This window comes from Ranitomeya variabilis, chromosome 2 (genome assembly GCF_051348905.1).
Source record: "Ranitomeya variabilis isolate aRanVar5 chromosome 2, aRanVar5.hap1, whole genome shotgun sequence".
Taxonomy (NCBI): domain Eukaryota; kingdom Metazoa; phylum Chordata; class Amphibia; order Anura; family Dendrobatidae; genus Ranitomeya; species Ranitomeya variabilis.
Genome location: NC_135233.1, coordinates 235,590,746 through 235,614,678, shown reverse-complemented (window position 1 = coordinate 235,614,678; position 23,933 = coordinate 235,590,746). Strand labels below are relative to the sequence as shown.

At 41.9% G+C, this 23,933-nt stretch overlaps 1 protein-coding gene and 1 long non-coding RNA gene across 2 annotated transcripts in view; one reads left to right on the top strand and one right to left on the bottom strand.

Moving 5' to 3' along the window:
• Positions 1-3,859, top strand: part of GATA1 (GATA binding protein 1) — a 35,672-nt gene extending 31,813 nt beyond the window's left edge. The window contains exons 3-6 of the mRNA XM_077284095.1: positions 1,448-1,804; positions 1,924-2,069; positions 2,320-2,445; positions 3,401-3,859. Of these exons, the coding sequence (XP_077140210.1) occupies positions 1,448-1,804; positions 1,924-2,069; positions 2,320-2,445; positions 3,401-3,712 (941 nt within the window). The 3' untranslated portion in view covers positions 3,713-3,859. The remainder of the gene's footprint in view (positions 1-1,447; positions 1,805-1,923; positions 2,070-2,319; positions 2,446-3,400) is intronic.
• Positions 1-23,933, bottom strand: part of LOC143805156 (uncharacterized) — a 56,669-nt gene that overhangs the window by 32,337 nt on the left and 399 nt on the right. Inside the window, exon 2 of the long non-coding RNA XR_013221183.1 lies at positions 2,784-2,883. This is a non-coding gene — a long non-coding RNA (uncharacterized LOC143805156). The remainder of the gene's footprint in view (positions 1-2,783; positions 2,884-23,933) is intronic.

Sequence of the window (23,933 nt, the reverse complement as noted above, 5' to 3'; positions counted from 1 at the left end):
TAGGGGCAGTATTATAGTAGTTATATTCTTGTACGTGGGGCAGTATTATAGTAGTTATATTCTTGTACATAGGGGCAGTATTATAGTAGTTATATTCTTGAACATAGGAGCAGTATTATAATAGTTCTATTCTTGTAAATAGGGGGTAGTATTATAGTAGTTATATTCTTGTACATAGTGAGCAGTATTACAGTAGTTATATTCTAGTACATAGGAGCAGTATTACAGTAGTTATATTCTTGCATGCAGATAGGGGCAGTATTATAGTAGTTATAGTCTTGTACATAGGGGCAGTATTATAGTAGTTATGGTCTTGTACATAGGAGGCAGTATTATAGTAGTTATTTTCTTGTACATAGAGGGCATTATATTAGTTATATTCTTGTACATAGGGGACAGTATTATAGTTGTTATATTCTTGCAGATAGAGGGCAGTATTATAGTAGTTATATTCTTGTACATAGGAGCAGTATTACAGTAGTTATATTCTTGCAGATGGGGCAGTATTATAGTAGTTATATTCTTGTACATAGGAGGCAGTATTATAGTAGGCATATTCTTGTACATAGGAGCAGTATTATAGTAGTTATATTCTTGTACATAGGGGGAAGTATTACAGTAGGTATATTCTTGTACATAGGGGGCAGTATTATAGTAGTTAAATTCTTGTACATAGGGGACAGTATTATAGTAGTTATACTCTAGTATATAGGAGCAGTATTACAGTAGTTATATTCTTGCAGATAGGGGCAGTATTATAGTAGTTATATACTTGTACATAGGAGACAGTATTATAATAGGTATATTCTTGTACATAGGGGGCAGTATTATAGTAGTTATATTCTAGTACATAGGAACAGTATTACAGTAGTCATATTCTTGCAGATAGGGGCAGTATTATAGTAGTTATATTATTGTACATAGGGGGCATTATAGTAGTTATATTCTTGTACATAGGGGACAGTATTATAGTAGTTATATCCTAGTACATAGGAGCAGTATTACAGTAGTTACATTCTTGTACATAGGGGACAGTATTATAGTAGTTATATTCTAGTACATAGGAGCAGTATTATAGTAATTATATTCTTGTACATAGGGGCAGTGTTATAGTAGTTATATTCTTGTACATAGGGAGCAGCATTATAGTAGTTATATTCTTGTACATAGGAGGCAGTATTATAGTAGTTATATTCTTGTATATGGGACAGTATTATAGTAGGTATATTTTTGTACATAGGGGGTAGTATTATAGTAGTTATATTCTTTTACATAGGGGGCATTATAGTAGTTATATTCTCGTACATAGGGGACAGTATTATAATAGTTATATTCTAGTAGATAGAGGGCAGTATTATGAAACAGGAGACTATCAAATATGAAAAATGCAGTACAAATGTGGAACAATAATTCTGCATTTACACTTACGATTGCTTCTATTTTGCAGTTCTCCATACCTTTTCTCCTCACTGGGCAGACAGTAGTCCTGGATTTCCACAAAGTCTGACCACCTATGGAAGACCCTGCAGTACAGTACCTCTGTTCACATCGGGTGCTTCACCTTTAGGACCCCTTACCTCTCCCCCGCTATATTCTCCTGTCCCACTGCTTCTGGGTCCTGCACCATCAGCTGAATGTGATGGGAGTCCTAAATTTTTAGAGACCTTAAAGACAGAAAGGATGAGCCCATTGACCGGTGACCTCGTGTCATTGGACTCACGTAGTCCGAACAGCCAGGTGATGGCCCAGATGGGATATCTCGGCTCACCGCAGGACTTCAGTAACAGTCTCTTCCAGCCATCAGGTATCTTAGTTCTCAGCCTTCGGTGTTGGGGTGCAAACACTGAATAATTAGATTGGTGTTGGGTTTTGCTGAGGTCTAGAATTTCATATCTTATGCCTTGTTCCCCATATATCCCCCAGAGGATCGTGAATGTGTGAACTGTGGGGCCACGGTGACCCCGCTGTGGAGGCGAGATATCAGCGGCCACTATCTGTGTAATGCCTGTGGCCTCTACCACAAGATGAACGGGCAGAATCGTCCTCTGATCCGACCAAAGAAACGCCTGGTAAGGAACATGGTGGTATGATGCAAGGAGGGGAAGATCGAGGCATGATGGGTCCTAGGGTTCATTGTTAGTACGGTCCCTCAAGGGCTTAAACGTCACCTGGATGTCAGTCATCTGTGGTTTTTCTCAAGACTCTGTTGTCTGTTGGAGCAGTGATGAAATTTGTGGTGAAGAACAATTATTCTCAGTAATACTTGCAAAATATCCCAAAAGTTTCTCCAGCCATCTTCATCTTATCTTTACTTGACAGATCGTCAGCAAGAGGGCCGGGACCCAATGTAGCAACTGTCATACGAGCACCACCACGCTATGGAGGAGGAACACAAACGGGGACCCCGTGTGCAACGCCTGCGGATTGTACTACAAGCTCCACAATGTAAGAGCCAGATGTACATACTCTAAGGCTGGGGGGCAACCAGTGCGGCCACCGCCAGACCTCCCAAGGGGTTGTCACCAAGCCGGTAAACACTTGCCATTCCGAGGACAAAGACAGGGCAGGACAGGACGCCTCTTTATTTCTTTCTCCATCCATTATTGACCCCTGTAACCTCCGCACGTGCATTTATTGTATTTTTAAAGAAAATTCTGATGTCATTATATTCTGCTTTTTAAACTTTTGTTTTCTGTTTTTTGCTGCAATTAAAAGAAACGTGCAAAGCACGATATGGTCTTACCCCAGTATGAGGGCTAGAAGGATAGGGGTGATATGCTCACCTTGAGAGGTGGTGTGTGACAAGAATCCACTTTTAATTAACCATATTGTCTTCGATCTTGGACTCGGCAGCGCATTTGGAATCCACTGTTCCTGTTTTTGCTGAAATTAGACATATAACAATGAATAAATACTAATATTATTATTATTATTATTATTATTATTATTTTGTTCAGCTATTTCTCTAATTAGAATTTTTTGTTCCATGTAATTCATTTTTTACCCTGACTCTGATCTTGGCCCCTGCCCTACTTAGAGTTAGAAGAAGTGTAATAATGTAACAGCAGCTCTTACTGTTGTTAATGCACGTGATCATACCGTCTGCATTCATTAGCTGCTCAGTTTCTTCCATTGCTCGCTGCTTATGCAGAACATGCAGCATTGTATAGGAGTTGGTCATTGGCTGCTGAGTTCTGCATAGGCAGCAACTAGAGATAACAAGGCTCACTTCTTTCTACTTGGGCAGCGACCGAGATGACAAAGCTCTACGCAGAGGACAACCTCCTGTTGACTGCCTCGCTCTGCATGGGCATTTGACTTTGGTACCCTATGCCTATCCCACTTTTACGTCACAGCTGCATCTAGTCCTACAACTACTAATTATTTCCTAATTTCCCAGGTAAACCGCCCCTTAACCATGAAGAAGGAGGGGATCCAAACACGTAACCGGAAAGTGAGCAGCAAGTCCAAGAAGAAGAAGCAGCAGACCCCCGATGGTCTCTACGACCCTCTGAAGAACATGCCGGAGGATCAAGCCATGTATCAGTTTGGACCCATCCTTCTACCCGGCCAGATTCCTTCTATGGGACACTTAATGCCCTGCTCGCCCCCTCCTCATCACCTGATTGCGCCCCCGAGGATTCCTCGCTCACCGCCGCACATCACGTATAGACCTCACATGTTACCGGGGGTCTCATCTGCTCTCAGCTAGAACTCTCCTACAGCTTCCCCACCCCCGACCCTACAAGGATGAGCCAAGTCCATTGTGCTTCTTGTTCATTCACAATTTTTTGGAGCCGGCTTCACCCATGACCTCTCCCCATATAGACATGTTCTCCTCACTCCCCACTACCTCGTCCCCCAGAGCCGGCAGGAGACAAGACTTTGTACAATATTCTCTGCATTTGTATTTTTTGAACAGAATTTTATAAAAGGATTTTGTAGAGGGTGATATAATGATGTGTGAGCCCTGTGTACATGATGTATAGGGCGGGCAGACGCCCCCAGTCCTGAGCGTCAGGGACCATCCCAGGTTGTTAGGACTAATCCTAGTCTTATTTCAATAAACAATGTCTCCTGTGATGTCTCCGCCTGTATTAATGGGGTCTGTGTTCATCAGAGGGTATCACACAGGACAGGATTAGGCTCTGTAAACTCTGCGCTATTGCCCACTGTCAGGAGGTACATGCCCCACTGTGCCCACTGTCAGGAGGTACAAGCCCCACTGTGCCCACTGTCAGGATGGATGCAGAGGCCTCCGCCACCATAGGGACCCATTGTAAAAGAAAAAAAATTACCGCAGGGTACACAGAGGCCTTTGTACAGGAAAGAACCGTCTATATGGTAAAACACGGCAGGGTACACAGAGGTCTCTGTACAGGAAAGAACCATCTATATAGTAAAACACGGCAGGGTACACAGAGGCCTCTGTACAGGAAAGAACCGTCTATATGGTAAAACATGGCATGTAATAATATATGGGGTGATCACTGGTGTAATATACGGGGCAGATCACTGGTGTGTAATAATATACAGGGCAGATCACTCGTGCAATAATATATGGGGTGATCACTGGTGTAATAATACACGGAGGAGCTCACTGGTGTAATATTACACAGGGAAGATAAGTGGTGTAATATTACACAGTTAATTATTATAAGGAGGCGATCACTGCTGTGTAATAATATATGAGTCGATCACTGATGTGTAATAGTACACAGGGGATATCACTGGTGTAATAATATAGAGGGCGATCCCTGATGTGTAATAATACACGGGGGGAGATCACTGGTGTAATAATATACAGGGGGATCGCTAGTGTGTAATAAATGACTGGAGGAGATCACTGATGTGGAATAATATATGGGGGCAATCACTGGTGTAATACTATACGGGGGAGATCACTGATGTGTAATAATATACCAAGGTGATCACTGGTGCAATAATACACGGGAGGAGATCACTGATGTAAAAATATACAGGGGCGATCACTGACATGTAATAATATAAGGGGGCAATCACTGGTGTAATATATGGGGCAATAACTGATATTTAATATATGTGGCGTTCACTGATGTAAAAATATACGGGGGCGATCACTGATGTGTAATAATATACGGGGGCGATCCCTGACACAGGGGCAAATACTGGTGTAAATAATACACAGGCAGATCACTAGTGTAATAATACACTGGAGGAGATAACTGATGTGTAATAATATATATACGGGGTGATTACTGGTATAATAATATACTGGGAGATCACTAATGCGTAATGATACATCAAGGCGATCACTGGTGTAATAATATACAGGGGTGATCACTGGTGTAATAATATATGTGGCGATAATTGATGTGTAATAATATACGTGGGCAATCACTAGTGTTATGATATATGGAGGTGATCACTGGTGTAAAAATATACTGGGAGATCACTAATGTGTAATAATACATCAAGGCGATCACTGGTGTAATAATATACAGGGGTGATCACTGGTGTAATAATATATGTGGCGATAATTGATGTGTAATAATATACGTGGGCAATCATTAGTGTTATGATATACAGAGGTGATCACTGGTGTAAAAATATACTGGGGCAATCACTGGTGTAATAATATAAGGAGGCGATCACTGATGTGTAATATATGTGGGCGATCATTGCTGTAATAATATAAGGGGTGATCACTGATGTGTAATAATATATGCTGGCTTTCACTAATGTAATAATTTACGGGGGCGATCACTGATGTGTAACAATATTAATATACGCTGGTTTTCACTGGTGTAATAATTTACGGGGGCGAACACTGGTGTGTAATAATATACAGAGGCGATCACTGATGTGTAATATAAAAGGGAGATCAATGGTGTAATATACGGGGTGATCACGGATGTGTAATAATAAAGGCTGGCTTTCACTGGTGTAATAATTTACGGGGGTGAACACTGGTGTATAATAATATACGGAGGCGATCACTGATGTGTAATAATATAAAAGGGAGATCAATGGTGTAATATACGGGGTGATCACTGATGTGTAATAATATACTCTGGCTTTCACTGGTGTAATAATTTACGGGGGTGAACACTGGTGTGTAATAATATACGGAGGCGATCACTGATGTGTAATATAAAAGGGAGATCAATGGTGTAATATACGGGGTGATCACGGATGTGTAATAATAAAGGCTGGCTTTCACTGGTGTAATAATTTACGGGGGTGAACACTGGTGTGTAATAATATATGGAGGCGATCACTGATGTGTAATAATATAAAAGGGAGATCACTGGTGTAATATACGGGGAAATCACTGATGTGAAATAATATATTGGGTGTGATCACTGGTGTGTAATAATACACGGGGGTGAACAATGGTGTAAAAATATACGGGGGCGATCACTGATGTATAATAATACACAGCTGAGATTACTGGTGTAGTAATACATGTTGATGAACACTAGTGTAAAAATATACGGGGGCGATCACTGGTGTAAAAATATATGGAATTATATAACCGGTATATAAGAAAGTGTAAGGTCATATATATGAAATGAACCAGGATCAAACAATGTATGAGATCTTATGATTGGCATATAATAATATAAGGGATAATATGTCTGGTATATGATGACATCAGATAATAATAGACAAGAATTTTAAGATATAAGATAATAGTACATAATATATCAGAAAATATGTGATAATGCTTGATATATAACAATATATAAGCTGTCACAATGTGATACGACCCAAAGGGGGGGCAATCAGCGGACGACGCAACACACACACACAACAGAATGGAAATGGGGAAAGAAAGGCCCTACCGATAGGGATATGAGGGATCATCACCACCTTCGCTCAAACCTGAGCCTGTCCCTGTACTCCCCTAACACCCTAAGTGGGTCCTTCCCCCCCTCCCCCCACCGCCATCAGGAACCTCGTCTATCGCTTTCACCTAGCACTGCCCTGGCTAGTGCATTGGCTGGCAAGGGGCGCTAGCCTCAGCACTGCAGATAGCATCACACAGGGGACAGTGACAAACACGAAAGGGACAAGACGAAAACACCACACTTAGCTTCCAGACTCCGCTGCCAAGCTCCACACCGCAGATGACACAGAAGCCGTACTCCAAACTTCAGAAACAGCAGATACCAGAGAGCTGCCATTGCAAGGATGATCTCCATAGAGAAACTCTATCACCAACAATCAGCTGATGCATCAGGTGACCATTTAAAGGATGGTGGGATTGGTCACCACCCACATCAGCTGACCCAGCAACTCTGCAACTGCAGCAGTTTGCCAGCGAGGGAAAAACTGACATTAACCTCCGCTGGTCCTGAAAGGAAAAAAGCTACATTTAAAACAGAGTGGAACCAGAGCTGCCACGAGTCCAAAAATGGATTGTGACAGTAACCCCCCTTTCAATGAGGGGCCTCTGGACCCTCAACACTGGACCTCACCAGAAAGGATGTACAATGAGGATGCCTCGATCCACTAGAGTTCACCTTTGCAGTCACCTGATCCTCAGGTTTATGGCAAATGCATATCACAAAAAGACACTGGAGTATATGTCCATATTCATTTCAAAAAGTTATACATTTTATTGTATCATGGTACACAGAACATTAATATGTACAAATTGAAATCAGACAAACCAAAAGGTAACAAACTAATTCAGCAGGGGAAACTAGGATAGCACAGACCAAAAAAGGTGTGAGTCCACTCATGATGCCGTAACCAATTTACAATAAAGTGCATAGTGCATATTTGGGCAGATAAAACTCGGGATAGATTAGTCCGTATGAAAAGATCACTTGGCCCTATACAGAGGCTCAAAAAACTGGAGTGTACCAATCATTCCCACCCTGAGTTCTTACCCATTACATGGCATCAGAGACGATCCACACCATAGCCCCCAAGGGGATTGGTACACTCCAGTTTTTTGAGCATCTGTATAGGGCCAAGTGATCTTTTCATACGGACTAATCTATCCCGAGTTTTATCTGCCCAAATATGCACTATGCACTTTATTGTTAATTGGTTACAGCATCATGAGTGGACTCACACCTTTTTTGGTCTGTGCTATCCTAGTTTCCCCTGCTGAATTAGTTTGTTACCTTTTGGTTTGTCTGATTTCAATTTGTACATATTAATGTTCTGTGTACCATGATACAATAAAATTTATAACTTTTTGAAATGAATATGGACATATGTAAACAAGAGAGAGGTTGCCGCGCTGAAGGCACTTACAATTTTGCAGTGTAGTCCTATGTAGAAAAATGTCCACATGTGACAGCAAACTCTTCTCCACTATTCAGTGGTGCTTAGCAAATGGGAGCGTCCTCCCCGTAATTGCAGTCCCCAGAAAATGCCCGCCGCTGTGTGTCAGCGGTAACCACGGCCGATGGCGCCGCTGTAGCGTAGCGGGGTTAGCGGGGGGCGTGGTGTGTTGGTGACGTCACCTGTCCGTAACTGACGGACGTGTGCAAGGGCCAATCCCGACGCGTTTCGAGGGAACCGTCCCTCTTCCTCAAGGTATGGCGCCCGCACTGCCGCTGTTCCCCTATATACACACCACAATCCTGCAATCTTGCTGGTAAACCAATGTATTTGCACTAATCAGCTCGGCCTGATCAAACTAATTACAATCAGCCCGGCTGCCACTCTCAGAAAACCATTAAGCTATGAATTGCGATCACAATAAATATATGAAACTTTTAAAAATAGAAATATTTACTACAAAAACACCCTCCACCTCATAAAAATATATATCTCCACCTAATAAAAACAAACTTTATTTAATTATTTCATAAAATTATGTGATAATAAAATATATACATATACATATGAATATATATACATATACATGCATATATCCAGCACAAAAATGTTCATCCATATATAAATGTGCCACCATGCATCCATAAAAACTTAAAAATTTTTAGCGCTAAGCTCTATATGAATTATATTCAAATTATATTAAAATATGCTAGTGTACAAATATGCATGTATAAAATGTTAAAATATTCATAAAAAAGGGGGGAAAAATGCCCTAATTTTTCAAATGAAACATCATAAAATTCTAGAGGGCGTACAATTCTATTTCGTGATTGAGTCCTTTGGGGACTAGGGTATCCAATGTAAAAATCCATTTGGACTCAATACGGGACATGCTTTTAATATAGTCCCCTCCCCTTGGATTTTTTGGTACCGTTTGTATACCACAAAATGAAAAACCTGCAATTGAACGTCCATGTTTTTCAGCGAAATGACGCGATAGAGGGTGTCCTACACATCCCTTCTGGATGTTGTCCAGGTGTTCCTTAATCCTATCCCTGAGTCGTCTTTTTGTACGACCCACGTACATTTTTTCACAAGGACATCTTATTATATATATGACACCTGTAGTATGGCATGAGATCTTTTCTTTAACATAAAACTCCCTCGTTTTGTCCATATTCCAAAATGATTCCTGTTGTATCCTTGGGCTTTTTATACGCAAACAGCATGGGCACCTCCCACAATATGTAAAGTTGCCTCCGATGGGGTTTAGATTATTTTTCTTTATAGCTTTGCACATACTAAACCCCATTTTCATGGTAGGTGCTACAATATTTCCAATATTCTTCACCTTTCGGTAAACAAACCTAGGTTTTGTGGATAAAAGTTCCCCCACCACTTTATCTTTTTGCAAAACTGGCCAATATTTATTAATAATTTTTGAGAATCTCCCATGGTCTGCATGATATTGTGTGACCAGTGGGATTCTCCCAATTTCTTGTGCCAAGGACCTTGTTTCTTTATTTTCTCTATTTGTATAGATCAAATTAGATCTTGAGATGGATTTGGCCTCCTGGCTTGCCTGTTCGAGGGAGGGGAGGTTATACCCTTTTTCTAAAAACTGTTTCTGTAAAATATCGGATTCAACATCAAAATCGTCATCTTTCGTACAATTCCGCCTGATTCGTATGAACTGGCTTTTTGGAATGTTACGAAGCCAAGCGGGAAGATGACAGCTGTCCATCTGAATGTAGCTGTTGCAGTCTACCTCTTTGTGATAACATTTCGTATATATGGCATTATTTTCAATAAAGATATTTAAATCCAAAAAATTAACCTCCATTTTGCTAAATGTACCTGAAAATTCTAAACCGTACGTGTTTCCATTTAAACCCCCCACAAATTCTTCCAGCAATTGATGGGACCCTTCCCAAATGAAAAGGACGTCGTCTATATAGCGACGCCACATAATCAGACCTTTACGTAACATCCCATCCTGAAAGATAAACGACTCCTCCCACTTGCCAACATACAGGTTGGCATAACTTGGAGCAAATTTTGTCCCCATTGCCGTTCCCCACATTTGTATATAAAATTGATTATTATATACAAAATAATTATGTTGGAGGATAAATTTCATACCCTCCAAAATAAAATCTCTTTGTGTGGGGTTATATAGCTGGGATTTAGTCAAAAAATACTCTACAGATTCACACCCTTTTGTTTGATCGATCACAGTATAGAGGGACTTAATATCCAAAGTGCCAAGTATATATTTATCAGTCCACTCAATACTCTCTAAGGCCCTGATAGTATCTTGAGTATCTTTAAGGAAGGCTGGAAGAGATGGGACACACTTTTGTAACTGTATGTCCACATATTCTGACAAATTAGCCGTTAGGCAATTAATACCCGATATAATAGGCCTTCCTGGAGGGCACTTGGAATCCTTATGGATCTTCGGGATATGGTAGAATATAGCTAAACTCGGTACTTTATTGTAAATAAAATCATACTCTTTCTTAGTCAGAATACCCGCTACCTTCCCTTTAGTGGCTAGAATATTGAGCTTTTTCACAAAACGGGGGGTTGGGTCACCCAATAATTTCTTATATGTGACCTCATCACTCAAAAGTTTTAAGGACTCCTCGTGATATTTACTTCTGTCCATAACCACAATACTTCCCCCTTTGTCCGCATTGCGGACCACTATATCATTATTCTCCTGGAGCTCAACAAGAGCATTCCTTTCTCCTCTAGTGAGATTTTTCCGCCTATATCTAGGATTTCCTTTTTTCATTTTCCTTATATCTATATAAGATGAGATTATATGATGAGGTCACATATAAGAAATTATTGGGTGACCCCACCCCCCGTTTTGTGAAAAAGCTCAATATTCTAGCCACTAAAGGGAAGGTAGCGGGTATTCTGACTAAGAAAGAGTATGATTTTATTTACAATAAAGTACAGAGTTTAGCTATATTCTACCATATCCCGAAGATCCATAAGGATTCCAAGTGCCCTCCAGGAAGGCCTATTATATCGGGTATTAATTGCCTAACGGCTAATTTGTCAGAATATGTGGACATACAGTTACAAAAGTGTGTCCCATCTCTTCCAGCCTTCCTTAAAGATACTCAAGATACTATCAGGGCCTTAGAGAGTATTGAGTGGACTGATAAATATATACTTGGCACTTTGGATATTAAGTCCCTCTATACTGTGATCGATCAAACAAAAGGGTGTGAATCTGTAGAGTATTTTTTGACTAAATCCCAGCTATATAACCCCACACAAAGAGATTTTATTTTGGAGGGTATGAAATTTATCCTCCAACATAATTATTTTGTATATAATAATCAATTTTATATACAAATGTGGGGAACGGCAATGGGGACAAAATATGCTCCAAGTTATGCCAACCTGTATGTTGGCAAGTGGGAGGAGTCGTTTATCTTTCAGGATGGGATGTTACGTAAAGGTCTGATTATGTGGCGTCGCTATATAGACGACGTCCTTTTCATTTGGGAAGGGTCCCATCAATTGCTGGAAGAATTTGTGGGGGGTTTAAATAGAAACACGTACGGTTTAGAATTTTCAGGTACATTTAGCAAAATGGAGGTTAATTTTTTGGATTTAAATATCTTTATTGAAAATAATGCCATATATACGAAATGTTATCACAAAGAGGTAGACTGCAACAGCTACATTCAGATGGACAGCTGTCATCTTCCCGCTTGGCTTCGTAACATTCCAAAAAGCCAGTTCATACGAATCAGGCGGAATTGTACGAAAGATGACGATTTTGATGTTGAATCCGATATTTTACAGAAACAGTTTTTAGAAAAAGGGTATAACCTCCCCTCCCTCGAACAGGCAAGCCAGGAGGCCAAATCCATCTCAAGATCTAATTTGATCTATACAAATAGAGAAAATAAAGAAACAAGGTCCTTGGCACAAGAAATTGGGAGAATCCCACTGGTCACACAATATCATGCAGACCATGGGAGATTCTCAAAAATTATTAATAAATATTGGCCAGTTTTGCAAAAAGATAAAGTGGTGGGGGAACTTTTATCCACAAAACCTAGGTTTGTTTACCGAAAGGTGAAGAATATTGGAAATATTGTAGCACCTACCATGAAAATGGGGTTTAGTATGTGCAAAGCTATAAAGAAAAATAATCTAAACCCCATCGGAGGCAACTTTACATATTGTGGGAGGTGCCCATGCTGTTTGCGTATAAAAAGCCCAAGGATACAACAGGAATCATTTTGGAATATGGACAAAACGAGGGAGTTTTATGTTAAAGAAAAGATCTCATGCCATACTACAGGTGTCATATATATAATAAGATGTCCTTGTGAAAAAATGTACGTGGGTTGTACAAAAAGACGACTCAGGGATAGGATTAAGGAACACCTGGACAACATCCAGAAGGGATGTGTAGGACACCCTCTATCGCGTCATTTCGCTGAAAAACATGGACGTTCAATTGCAGGTTTTTCATTTTGTGGTATACAAACGGTACCAAAAAATCCAAGGGGAGGGGACTATATTAAAAGCATGTCCCGTATTGAGTCCAAATGGATTTTTACATTGGATACCCTAGTCCCCAAAGGACTCAATCACGAAATAGAATTGTACGCCCTCTAGAATTTTATGATGTTTCATTTGAAAAATTAGGGCATTTTTCCCCCCTTTTTTATGAATATTTTAACATTTTATACATGCATATTTGTACACTAGCATATTTTAATATAATTTGAATATAATTCATATAGAGCTTAGCGCTAAAAATTTTTAAGTTTTTATGGATGCATGGTGGCACATTTATATATGGATGAACATTTTTGTGCTGGATATATGCATGTATATGTATATATATTCATATGTATATGTATATATTTTATTATCACATAATTTTATGAAATAATTAAATAAAGTTTGTTTTTATTAGGTGGAGATATATATTTTTATGAGGTGGAGGGTGTTTTTGTAGTAAATATTTCTATTTTTAAAAGTTTCATATATTTATTGTGATCGCAATTCATAGCTTAATGGTTTTCTGAGAGTGGCAGCCGGGCTGATTGTAATTAGTTTGATCAGGCCGAGCTGATTAGTGCAAATACATTGGTTTACCAGCAAGATTGCAGGATTGTGGTGTGTATATAGGGGAACAGCGGCAGTGCGGGCGCCATACCTTGAGGAAGAGGGACGGTTCCCTCGAAACGCGTCGGGATTGGCCCTTGCACACGTCCGTCAGTTACGGACAGGTGACGTCACCAACACACCACGCCCCCCGCTAACCCCGCTACGCTACAGAGGCGCCATCGGCCGTGGTTACCGCTGACACACAGCGGCGGGCATTTTCCGGGGACTGCAATTACGGGGAGGACGCTCCCATTTGCTAAGCACCACTGAATAGTGGAGAAGAGTTTGCTGTCACATGTGGACATTTTTCTACATAGGACTACACTGCAAAATTGTAAGTGCCTTCAGCGCGGCAACCTCACTCTTGTTTACATGTTTATTACCTTTTGACAGTCTCACACACCTTACTGGCTGGTTGCCTGCTGCTGTTCCTGCTAGGCACACGTGTTAAAAAGCGCCTTTGTGACTTTTAGTGTTTCTTACAGAATATGGACATATACTCCAGTGTCTTTTTGTGATATGGTTCTAGGTTGTGGGAGTGTCCTATTTATATCCCTTTGATAATTTCTCTTCTTGTGGCTCTCCCACTGGGTTGTGAGCATGTTTCAGAAATTTAGATGTAGATTTTCCATTTTGGGTTTCTGTTATTTTATGGCAAATGCAGCCCAATGGAGATGGCATTAACGTAGGATCTGGAGGCGCCACAAATCTCCAGAGCGCCGACCTGTGGAATACGTTGTGTACGTGCACTACTGGGGATAACTCCAGCTGGAAAGTTCCCGGACTGAGAATGGCCTACACTTGATACAGCCCGATCACCCTAGAACTCCAGGTCCCAGAAGTATATTTCCACCTGATGTTTTTGGTGGACACCCACACCTACTCATTCACACACAGGTCCAGACCTGAACGTTTATTTCCAAGCATGCGTTTGCCACAGAATGGTGAACTCTTTGAGGAACCGACAGCAGAGGTGTCCCCCTGTGTCACCAAACTCTTACCCTCACTACATACAGAGGGAACCACCACCCTCCCCTGATCCCTCCTCCTGAGAGGACACCGAAACTCAGTGTTTACTTGGGGTGAGGGTTGAGTTCTGCCCCTACTCCCTGGCAGCACCTTCGCTGCCCCCACCAGAGAAGGGGTAGGTTTAAGAAAGACAGCCGAGACAGTAGCTCCTGGACAGCAGTCCTTACACGACTTGTCCCAGCTGACTACTTCCCTGGACTGCCAATTTATCCCCATGTTATGTTTCTTCAAGGGAGACTTATGAGGATGGGAGTTGCCATACCCTCCAAGACGTAGCAAGACAGGAAGGAACTCTTCATGACGAGTCCCTATACGCAGGTTTATATTGTAACGGGGTCTACCGTGCTGGAGTACCTCTTTCAGTACCACCCCGTGGTTCAGGAGGTCCACTCTGCTTTGGCTGGAGTCTGAATGAAGGACGCTGGCTGGAATTCCTTGGTTACATGGGCGCATATAAAAGATCACTGCTTCTCCACGTATTTCCAGTGTGACAACACTTTACTCACAGGACACAGAATATATATCACAGAGATACAGAGGGCAGGCCAATTGAAAAGCGGCAGGCCAGACATACATTACAATAGCCGCAGGTGGCCGGAGCCTGCCGATATTTACTGTGGGAATTACAAAGGTGGGGGAGGTCAGAAGGAGAATATCTTGTCCCCTCTGCCCAGGGGCGCAGCCTGTGGACTGATGCATTTCACATGGAACCTATTATACATACATATGACTGCACAACATATTCTGGGTGCTGGGGGGTTCCGTAACATATATTATCTACGACTTGGGTCACCCTCCCCTGGCTGAGTGGGACTGAGTCAATTGCCTGAATGCTAAGGAGTCGCGACAGAATCCTTCCTACCCATTAGACCATGGGTCTGTACAAAGCAAGCATCCACCAAATTGACCCCAGCTCCACTATCCACAAGCACCAGGACTCTCAGTAACCCTGCCAACCACCACTTCAGCAGGAATAGTTCACTGAGACGTAAAGATGGAGGAAATATACACACCCTTGTCGCCTCCCTCCATACAACCAGGGGGACGCGGCTTTTGAAATGGTGAATATACTTTGGCGTGAGCTGGGCAGACATTGATGAAATGACCAGTCTGCCCACAGTAGAAACATGCCCTCATACCGCGGTGAACAGCAGGCAACCCCGTTTGAGAAGAGACTCCTCCCACCTGCATAGGTTCGTCCATCTGCACCGTTGTGTCCTCCTCCCTAGAAAGAACAACAGGGGGCAGATTTGGTGTATGTCTCTCCCTGAGACTTCTATCCACCCAAATAGCAAGGGCCATGGTGGCTTCCAATGACCCAGGAGTAGCGTACTGCACCATAGTGTCCTGTAGCCTAGGTGACAGACCCTGACAAAAATGACTCCTAAGAGCAGGGTCGTTCCACTGTGTGTCAGTGGCCTACCTCCTAAACTCTGAACAGTACTCCTCAGCCGGCTGGCCCCCTCGCTTGATCTTACGGAGTCTAGACTCAGCCACGGAGACGCCATCAGGATCCCCATACACCAGCACCAATATTGCTAAAAACTTGTCCACTGACCGCAAAGATAGTGGTATATAAGAATGTATGAGGTCATATATAGGAAATGAACCAGGATCAAACAATGTATGAGATCTTATGATTGGCATATAATATAAGGGATAATATGTCTGGTATATGAGGACATAAGATAATAATAGACCATAATTTTAAGATATAAGATAATAGTATATAATTTATCAGAAAATATGTGATAATACTTGATATATAACAATATATAAGCTGTCACAATGTGACATGACCCAATGGGGGTCAGTCAGCGGACAGCACAACCCACCCACAACAAGATGGAAATGAGGAGAGGAAGGCCCTACTGATAGGGAAATGGGGATGGTCACCACCTGTGCTCAAACCTGAGCCTGTCCCTCCACTCCGCTAGCGCTCTAAGTGGGTCCTTCCCCCCACCGCCGTCAGGGACCTCTTCCCTCGCTGTCACCTAGCACTGCCCTGGCTAGTGCACTGGCCGGCAAGAGGCACCAGCCTCACCACTGCAGATAGTATCACACAGGGGACAGTGACAAACACGAAAGGGACGAGAAGAAAACACCACACATAGCTTCCAGACTGGGAATCTTGGGACATTGTTAAATGGAGTCCTAATTGTAGTAGAAGTTGCCTTGCTACTGTATCTGTGTCATCCGTCAGTCTGGAGGGTATTCGGGAATACCTGAAGGACTTTGAGGATGTGTTCTTTGAAAAGGAGGCTGAGGTTCTACCACCACACCGACCATTCAATTGTGCCATTGATCTTGTTTCTGGTACAAGAAGAATAACCTTCGGCACTCAACAAGTCCACAATTTTTTCTCAGAAAGGATGGATTTATTGGTAGACAGCCGGCAACATAATAACAGACATCAAAATTCCAACATTTCGGCACATTCTGCCTTTTTCAAGGAAGTCTGTATATGATTGGTAATATGTATAATATGTCATCCGCCAATATGGCATATGGGAGAAACAGCGTTACTGCAGTAGATGTTGTACCGGCGTGCGTCCAATGGCTCAGGGCGAGATCTTGTTTCTGGTGCCAAATTGCCCAAGGCCCATCTGTACAGTCTCTCCTGCCCTGAACGGGCTGCTATGAAAGAGTATATATCTGAGAGCCTTCGTAAAGGGCACATTCGGCCATCTGTTTCCCCCGTAGCGGTGGGGGTTCTTTTTTGCTAAGAAAAAGGATGGTGGTTTACGCCCATTCCTCGATTTTCGAGAATTGAATAAAAGGAACACTTATCCCCTCCCACTTATACCTGATTTGTACAATCAATTGTCAGGAGCCAGGTGGTTCTCTAAGTTGGACCTCAGGGGAGCATATAATCTTATCCGTATGCTGGAGGAGAAGGAGTGGAAAACTGCATTTTTCATCTCTGAGGGTTTGTTTGAGAATTTGGTTATGTTCTTTGGCCTAACGTGCCAGCAGTGTTTCAGAATTTCATTAATCATGAGTTGTCAGATTTTATTGGGCGCTTCATGGTAGTTTATCTGGATGATATCCTAATATATTTTTCTGATAAACAGAGTCACATGGGTCACCTCCGTGCGGTTCTCCAGAGGCTCAGGGAAAACTCACTCTTTGCTAAACTGGAGAAGTGTTAATTTTTTGCTCAAGAATTGTCCTTCCTAGGGGTCATTTTGTCTGCCGAGGGGTTCCGTATGGACCCTAGAAAGGTACAGGCTATTGGGAATTGAGTGCAACCCAGAGATCTCAAGGGTCTTCTGCGTTTTCTGGGTTTTGCTAATTACTATAGAAAATTCATCAAGGGGTTTTCTCAGGTGGTCAAACCCCTCACTGATTTAAATCTTAAGGGTTCTGATCTTAAACATTGGTCAGCTCCAGCTTTGGCGGTATTTTCTTCTTTAAAAAACTGTTTCATGTCCGCCCACGTGCTGATTCAACCTGATTTTATGTAAGCCATTTATCGTGGAGGTGGACGCCTCAGAGGTGGGAGTGGGGTCTGTGTTGTTCCAGGGGCCCACCATGTTAACTAATTTGAGACCCTGTGCCTTCTTTTAAAAAAAATTTCCTCTGCTGAAAGGAATTATGATGTGGATAACCGAGAGCTATTGGCCATTAAAATGGCACTTGAAGAATGGAGCCATTTTTTGGAGGGGGCTGTCCATCGTATCACTGAGATTACGGATCACAAGAACCTGTCTTACATCGAATTCGCCAAACGTTTAACCCCAAGAGAGGCTAGGTGGTCACTTTTTTTTCTCGATTTCAATTTTCAATCACTTTCAGGCCGGGGTCCAAGAATGTTAAGGCTGATGCCTTATTTCGCAGCCTGGATCCAATATCACCTCCTGAACCTCCTTCCTTCCTTCATTCTTCATCATGGAGTGGTGGTGGCAGCAGTTTCCTTGGCATTGGAGCGGGAGATTCGTGTGGCCCAATCTCTTGCTCCTCTGCCCATACCTAATAATAAGTTCTTCATGCCTGTCCAGTATCGGTTAAGGGTGCTTTGGGAGTTCCATGACTCGGCTCTGAGTGGGCATCCTGGATTCTCGGCCACATGTAAAGCCATCGCTATGATATTTTGGTGGCCCTCGTTGGCTTTTGACGTCACTTGGTTTGTGTCCTCCTACAAAATTTGTGCCCGTGCTAAAACCTCCTAGAACTGGCCGGCCAGGGAATTGGTGCCACTGCCAATTCCAGATAGACCATGGACTCATCTGTTCATGGATTTTATCACCGATCCTCCCCCCCAATGGCAAAACCGTAATCTGGGTAGTTGTTGATAGGTTCAGAAAACAGGCGCATTTTGTACCATTGGCGGGTCTTCCTAATGCTGACACTCTATCAGAACTATTCATTGAGCACGTGGTCCGATTGCATGGTGTGCCTATCAGTGTGGTGTCTGATAGAGGGGTGCAATTTGTGGAAAAATTCTGGATGGCTTTTTGTAAAAGGCTGGGTATCAGTCTGACCTTTTCGTCAGCTTATCATCCCGAGACCAACGATCAGACTGAAAGGACCAATCAGTCTTTGGACTAGATATTGCTGTGTCTTGCCATGTCTAGACAGGATGATTGGTGCTCTTCGGTACTCATGGCAGAATTCGCTTTTAATAATTGTGCCAATCAATCCACTAGTACTTCCCCGTTCTTTTGCAACTCTGGTTTTCACCCTCACTTTGGTGGGTTTTCCCGCCTGGATTTGGTGTCTCCAGGTGCTGATTTGGCTTTTCAGTGGTTGGGAGAGGTCTGGAGGGAGGTTCAGAGAAACATTGGGAAGGCTCAGGTCAAGTACAATTTTTTTGCGGATAAACGACGTCCGGTTGGGCCGGCTTTCCAGGTGGGGGATAAGTTATGGTTATCAACCAAGAATATAAGGTTGAGGATTCCTTCTGCTAAGTTGGGTCCCAAGTTTATTGGTCCTTATGAAATTTTAGAGGTGGTTAATCCTGTGGCCTTTCGCCTGCGCCTGCCTTTGTCGTTGCGGATCCCCAATGTGTTCCATAAGGCGCCTCTAAAGCAGTCAGTGTCTTCCTCGGGTGAGTCCCCCTCGCACCCGCTGCCTGTTTTGGTGGATGGCCAGACCAAGTATGAGGTGGAACAGGTTGTAGATTTTCATATGCTCCACTGTTCTCTTCAGTATTTGGTCCATTGGAAGGGTTACGGTCCTGAGGACTGGTCGTGGGTGCCGGCGCATTCGGTCCATGCGGATTGATCTGGCCTTTTCACGCTCGTTATCCAGGTAAACATGGGGGCCTGGTGGCCCCCCCATTGAGAGAGGGGTACTGTTGTGATTCAGGCCGGGGTGTGTTTCATGTTATTCTCTCCCCGGTCTGGTCATGCTGGTGTTAACCGTCTCTGCTTCGTTTTGGGTTCTGTGTGGCTATTTCAGTCTGCTGTGCCTGCAGACCTGTGTCAGTGATAGTTCATGTTTCCAGGCTAGAGCAGCTGACCCCTTGATACTGTGTTTGTCCTCTGCCTGTGTACTCTGTTCCCGTGACTTCCTTTTCCTGCCTTCCAGCTTTGTCTTAGTGATCGCTCCCTGTTCTTGGACCCCTTGTTATGTGACCCGGCTTAGCTTCTGACCTGTTTTACTGTCTCTCGTCTCGGTTATATCTGCTCCCGTCTGGCTCTGACTTCTGGCTTGTATTTGTGGCACCCCAGGAGTCCGGTTGCCACAGTGGCATTGCCTCCCTCACAGGGTGTGATGTCATGCCTGGAAGCAAAGAGGAATTCTCTTGCCAGGTAACATCAGCATGCAGCACAGTTTCCTGACTCCAGACCAGAAGAGGGAGCTCTAAACCCGGTTTCAGGGGAGCTTCCCTATAAATTCTGGCCTGGAGGCGGAGTTAGTCAGTTGGAGTCTGAGGAGGAACAAGAGAGAGAGAGAGAGAATCTGGGGAGTGGAGCTGTCACCAAGCTCACCCCAGAGTACAGCGCCCACAAACCAGACACCGGAGTCCATGGTTGCTCGGGTACAGAAGTCCCAGCAGCTAAATCCGAAGGGCAGGGCACTGCAGGTCCCCTGGCCCATCTAATACCCAGTGGCACAGAAGTATATCAGAGCCCGGAGCCGCCACTAAGGAGCGACACCTAAAATAGGCTCAAGCAGCCTGCCATGCGGGTACGTTTTACACAAACTGATAGTGAGAGGAACTTGTGCAGAGCTTCAGGCAACAAGGACCCAGAGAACAGCGCAGTAGGAAGGACTCCAAACCCACCTGTCTAGGTGGATTCTGAATTGCTTCCAGGCTGCTCGGATCTCCATTACCACCTGTTACCCGTGCCCCGGCCTGCACATCAACCTGTGAGTAAACTGCATCCTACTATGTCGGAGTTATTTACTGTGCCATTCACTTTGTACTACATCCATCATCACCATCTTTAACAATACAAATGCCCTGGGACTAAGCTCTACCTGTGGGGAGCTGTATTAACTCTGCTGCATCACCATCAGCCCCAGCAGACTCTTTAAGCAGCGTCGGCCATCCCTAGCTGAGTACCACAGGTGGCATCAGGAATCATCTCTTATAAACTTTATTTCCCCTTTAATCATCAATTTTCATTGGACACCCAGGGCCACAGACCGGGTCACTGCTGCTGTGACACATCTCTTTAAGACCCGGATGGCACTGAGTATCCCCACAGCCCTGGCGGGCACTCCATATTTGACCACGTTTATTGCTGTGACCTCTGGTACTTCTTGTCCTGGCAGTTTCTGACTCGGCTCGTCTCACCACTCTTTCGCCACTTGGCGCTTGTGCTGCTGTGCAGTGGTGTCACACTGTGTGTGCAGCCTCTCTCCTCTCACCAGCATCCCCTGGTGGAGGTTGATCTATACTGCACTGCAGCAGCATTGCAATAATGCCACGTCTAGCAATATATGAGGTCACGTGATAATATAATAACACGTAGTAATATTTAAGATCACCTGATAATATAATAACCCGTGTAGTAGTATATGAGGTCACATGATAATATAGTAACACATGTAGTAATATATGAGGTCACGTGATAATACAATATCACATGTAGTAATTAGTGATGAGCGAGTGAACTTGATGATCTGGTTTTCCCGAGTACGCTCAGGTGGTCTCCAAGTATTTATGACTGCTCGGAGATTAAGTTTTCATCGCCTCAGCAGCATGATTTACAGCTATTAGCCAGCTTGATTACATGTGGGGATTCCCTAGCAACCAGGCAACCCCCACATGTACTCAGCCTGGCTAGTAGCTGTAAATCATTCAGCTGCCGTGATGAAAACTAAATCTCCGAACACTAACAAATACTCGGAGATCACCTGAGCATGCTCGGGAAAACACCCGAGCAACAAGTATACTCGCTCATCACTAGTACTAATATTTGAGGTTACCTGATAATATAATAACACAGGTAGTAATATATGAGGTCATCTGATAATATAATAACACATATATAATAAATCAGGTCATGTAATAATATAATAACACTTGTAGTAATAGATCAGGTCACCTGATAATATAATAACGTGTAGTAATATATGAGGTCACATGATAATATAATAAAACATGTAGTAATATATGAGGTCACCTGATAATATAATAACACATATACTAATATTTGAGGTCACATGATAATATAATAACACATGTAGTAATATATGAGGTCACATGATAATATAATAACACGTGTAGTAATATATAAGGTCACCTGATAATTTAATAACACATGTAGTTATATATGAGGTCACCTGATAATATAATAACAAATGTACTAATATATGGGGTCACCTGATAATATAATAACACATACTAATATATGAGGTCACCTGATAATATAATAACGTGTAGCAATATATGAGGTCACGAGATAATAAAACACATGTAGTAATATATGAGGTCACCTGATAATATAATAACATGTGTAGTCATAAATGAGGTCACATGATAATATAATAACAAGTGTAGTAATATATGAGGTCACTTGACAATATAATAACACATGTAGTAATATATGAGGTCACCTGATAATATAATAACACATGTAGTAATATATGAGGTCACCTGATAATATAATAACATGTGTAGTAATAAATGAGGTCACATGATAATATACGGTAATAACATGAGTAGTAATATACGAGGTCACTTGATAATATAATAACACATGTAAACATAAGGGTGAATGACCTCGGGGAGATCAAAGGTGGTTTTCCTTTATTGGATGCTGCCCTTCCCGTGGTTGTTCCTTCCCGGTGAAAGAGCTGGCTATTCATTGCTTGCGTTGAGAAACACGTGATGGTGTCTCCGCAGCTTTTCTACATGCATAATAACACATGTAGTAATATATGAGGTAACCTGATGACATAATAACACATGTAGTAATATATGAGGTCAGCTGATAATATAATAACACATGTACTAATATATGAGGTCACCAGATAATATAATAACACATGTAGTAATATATGAGGTCACCAGATAATATAATAACACATGTAGTAATATATGAGGTCACCTCATAATATAACACATGTAGTAATATATGAGGTCACCAGATAATATAATAACACATGTAGTAATATATGAGGTCACCAGATAATATAATAACACATGTAGTAATATATGAGGTCAGCTGATAATATAATAACACATGTACTAATATATGAGGTCACCAGATAATATAATAACACATGTAGTAATATATGAGGTCACCAGATAATATAATAACACATGTACTAATATATGAGGTCACCAGATAATATAATAACACATGTAGTAATATATGAGGTCACCAGATAATATAATAACACATGTACTAATATATGAGGTCACCAGATAATATAATAACACATGTAGTAATATATGAGGTCACCAGATAATATAATAACACATGTAGTAATATATGAGGTCACCAGATAATATAATAACACATGTAGTAATATATGAGGTCACCAGATAATATAATAACACATGTAGTAATATATGAGGTCACCAGATAATATAATAACACATGTAGTAATATATGAGGTCACCTGATAATATAATAATACATGTAGTAATATATGAGGTCACCTGATAAATATAACACATGTAGTAATATATGAGGTCACCTGATAAATATAACACATGTAGTAATATATGAGGTCACCTGATAAATATAACACATGTAGTAATATATGAGGTCACCTGATAAATATAACACATGTAGTAATATATGAGGTCACCTGATAATATAATAATACATGTAGTAATATATGAGGTCACCAGATAATATAATAACACATGTAGTAATATATGAGGTCACCAGATAATATAATAACACATGTAGTAATATATGAGGTCACCTGATAATATAATAACACATGTAGTAATATATGAGGTCACCAGATAATATAATAACACATGTAGTAATATATGAGGTCACCTGATAATATAATAATACATGTAGTAATATATGAGGTCACCTGATAAATAT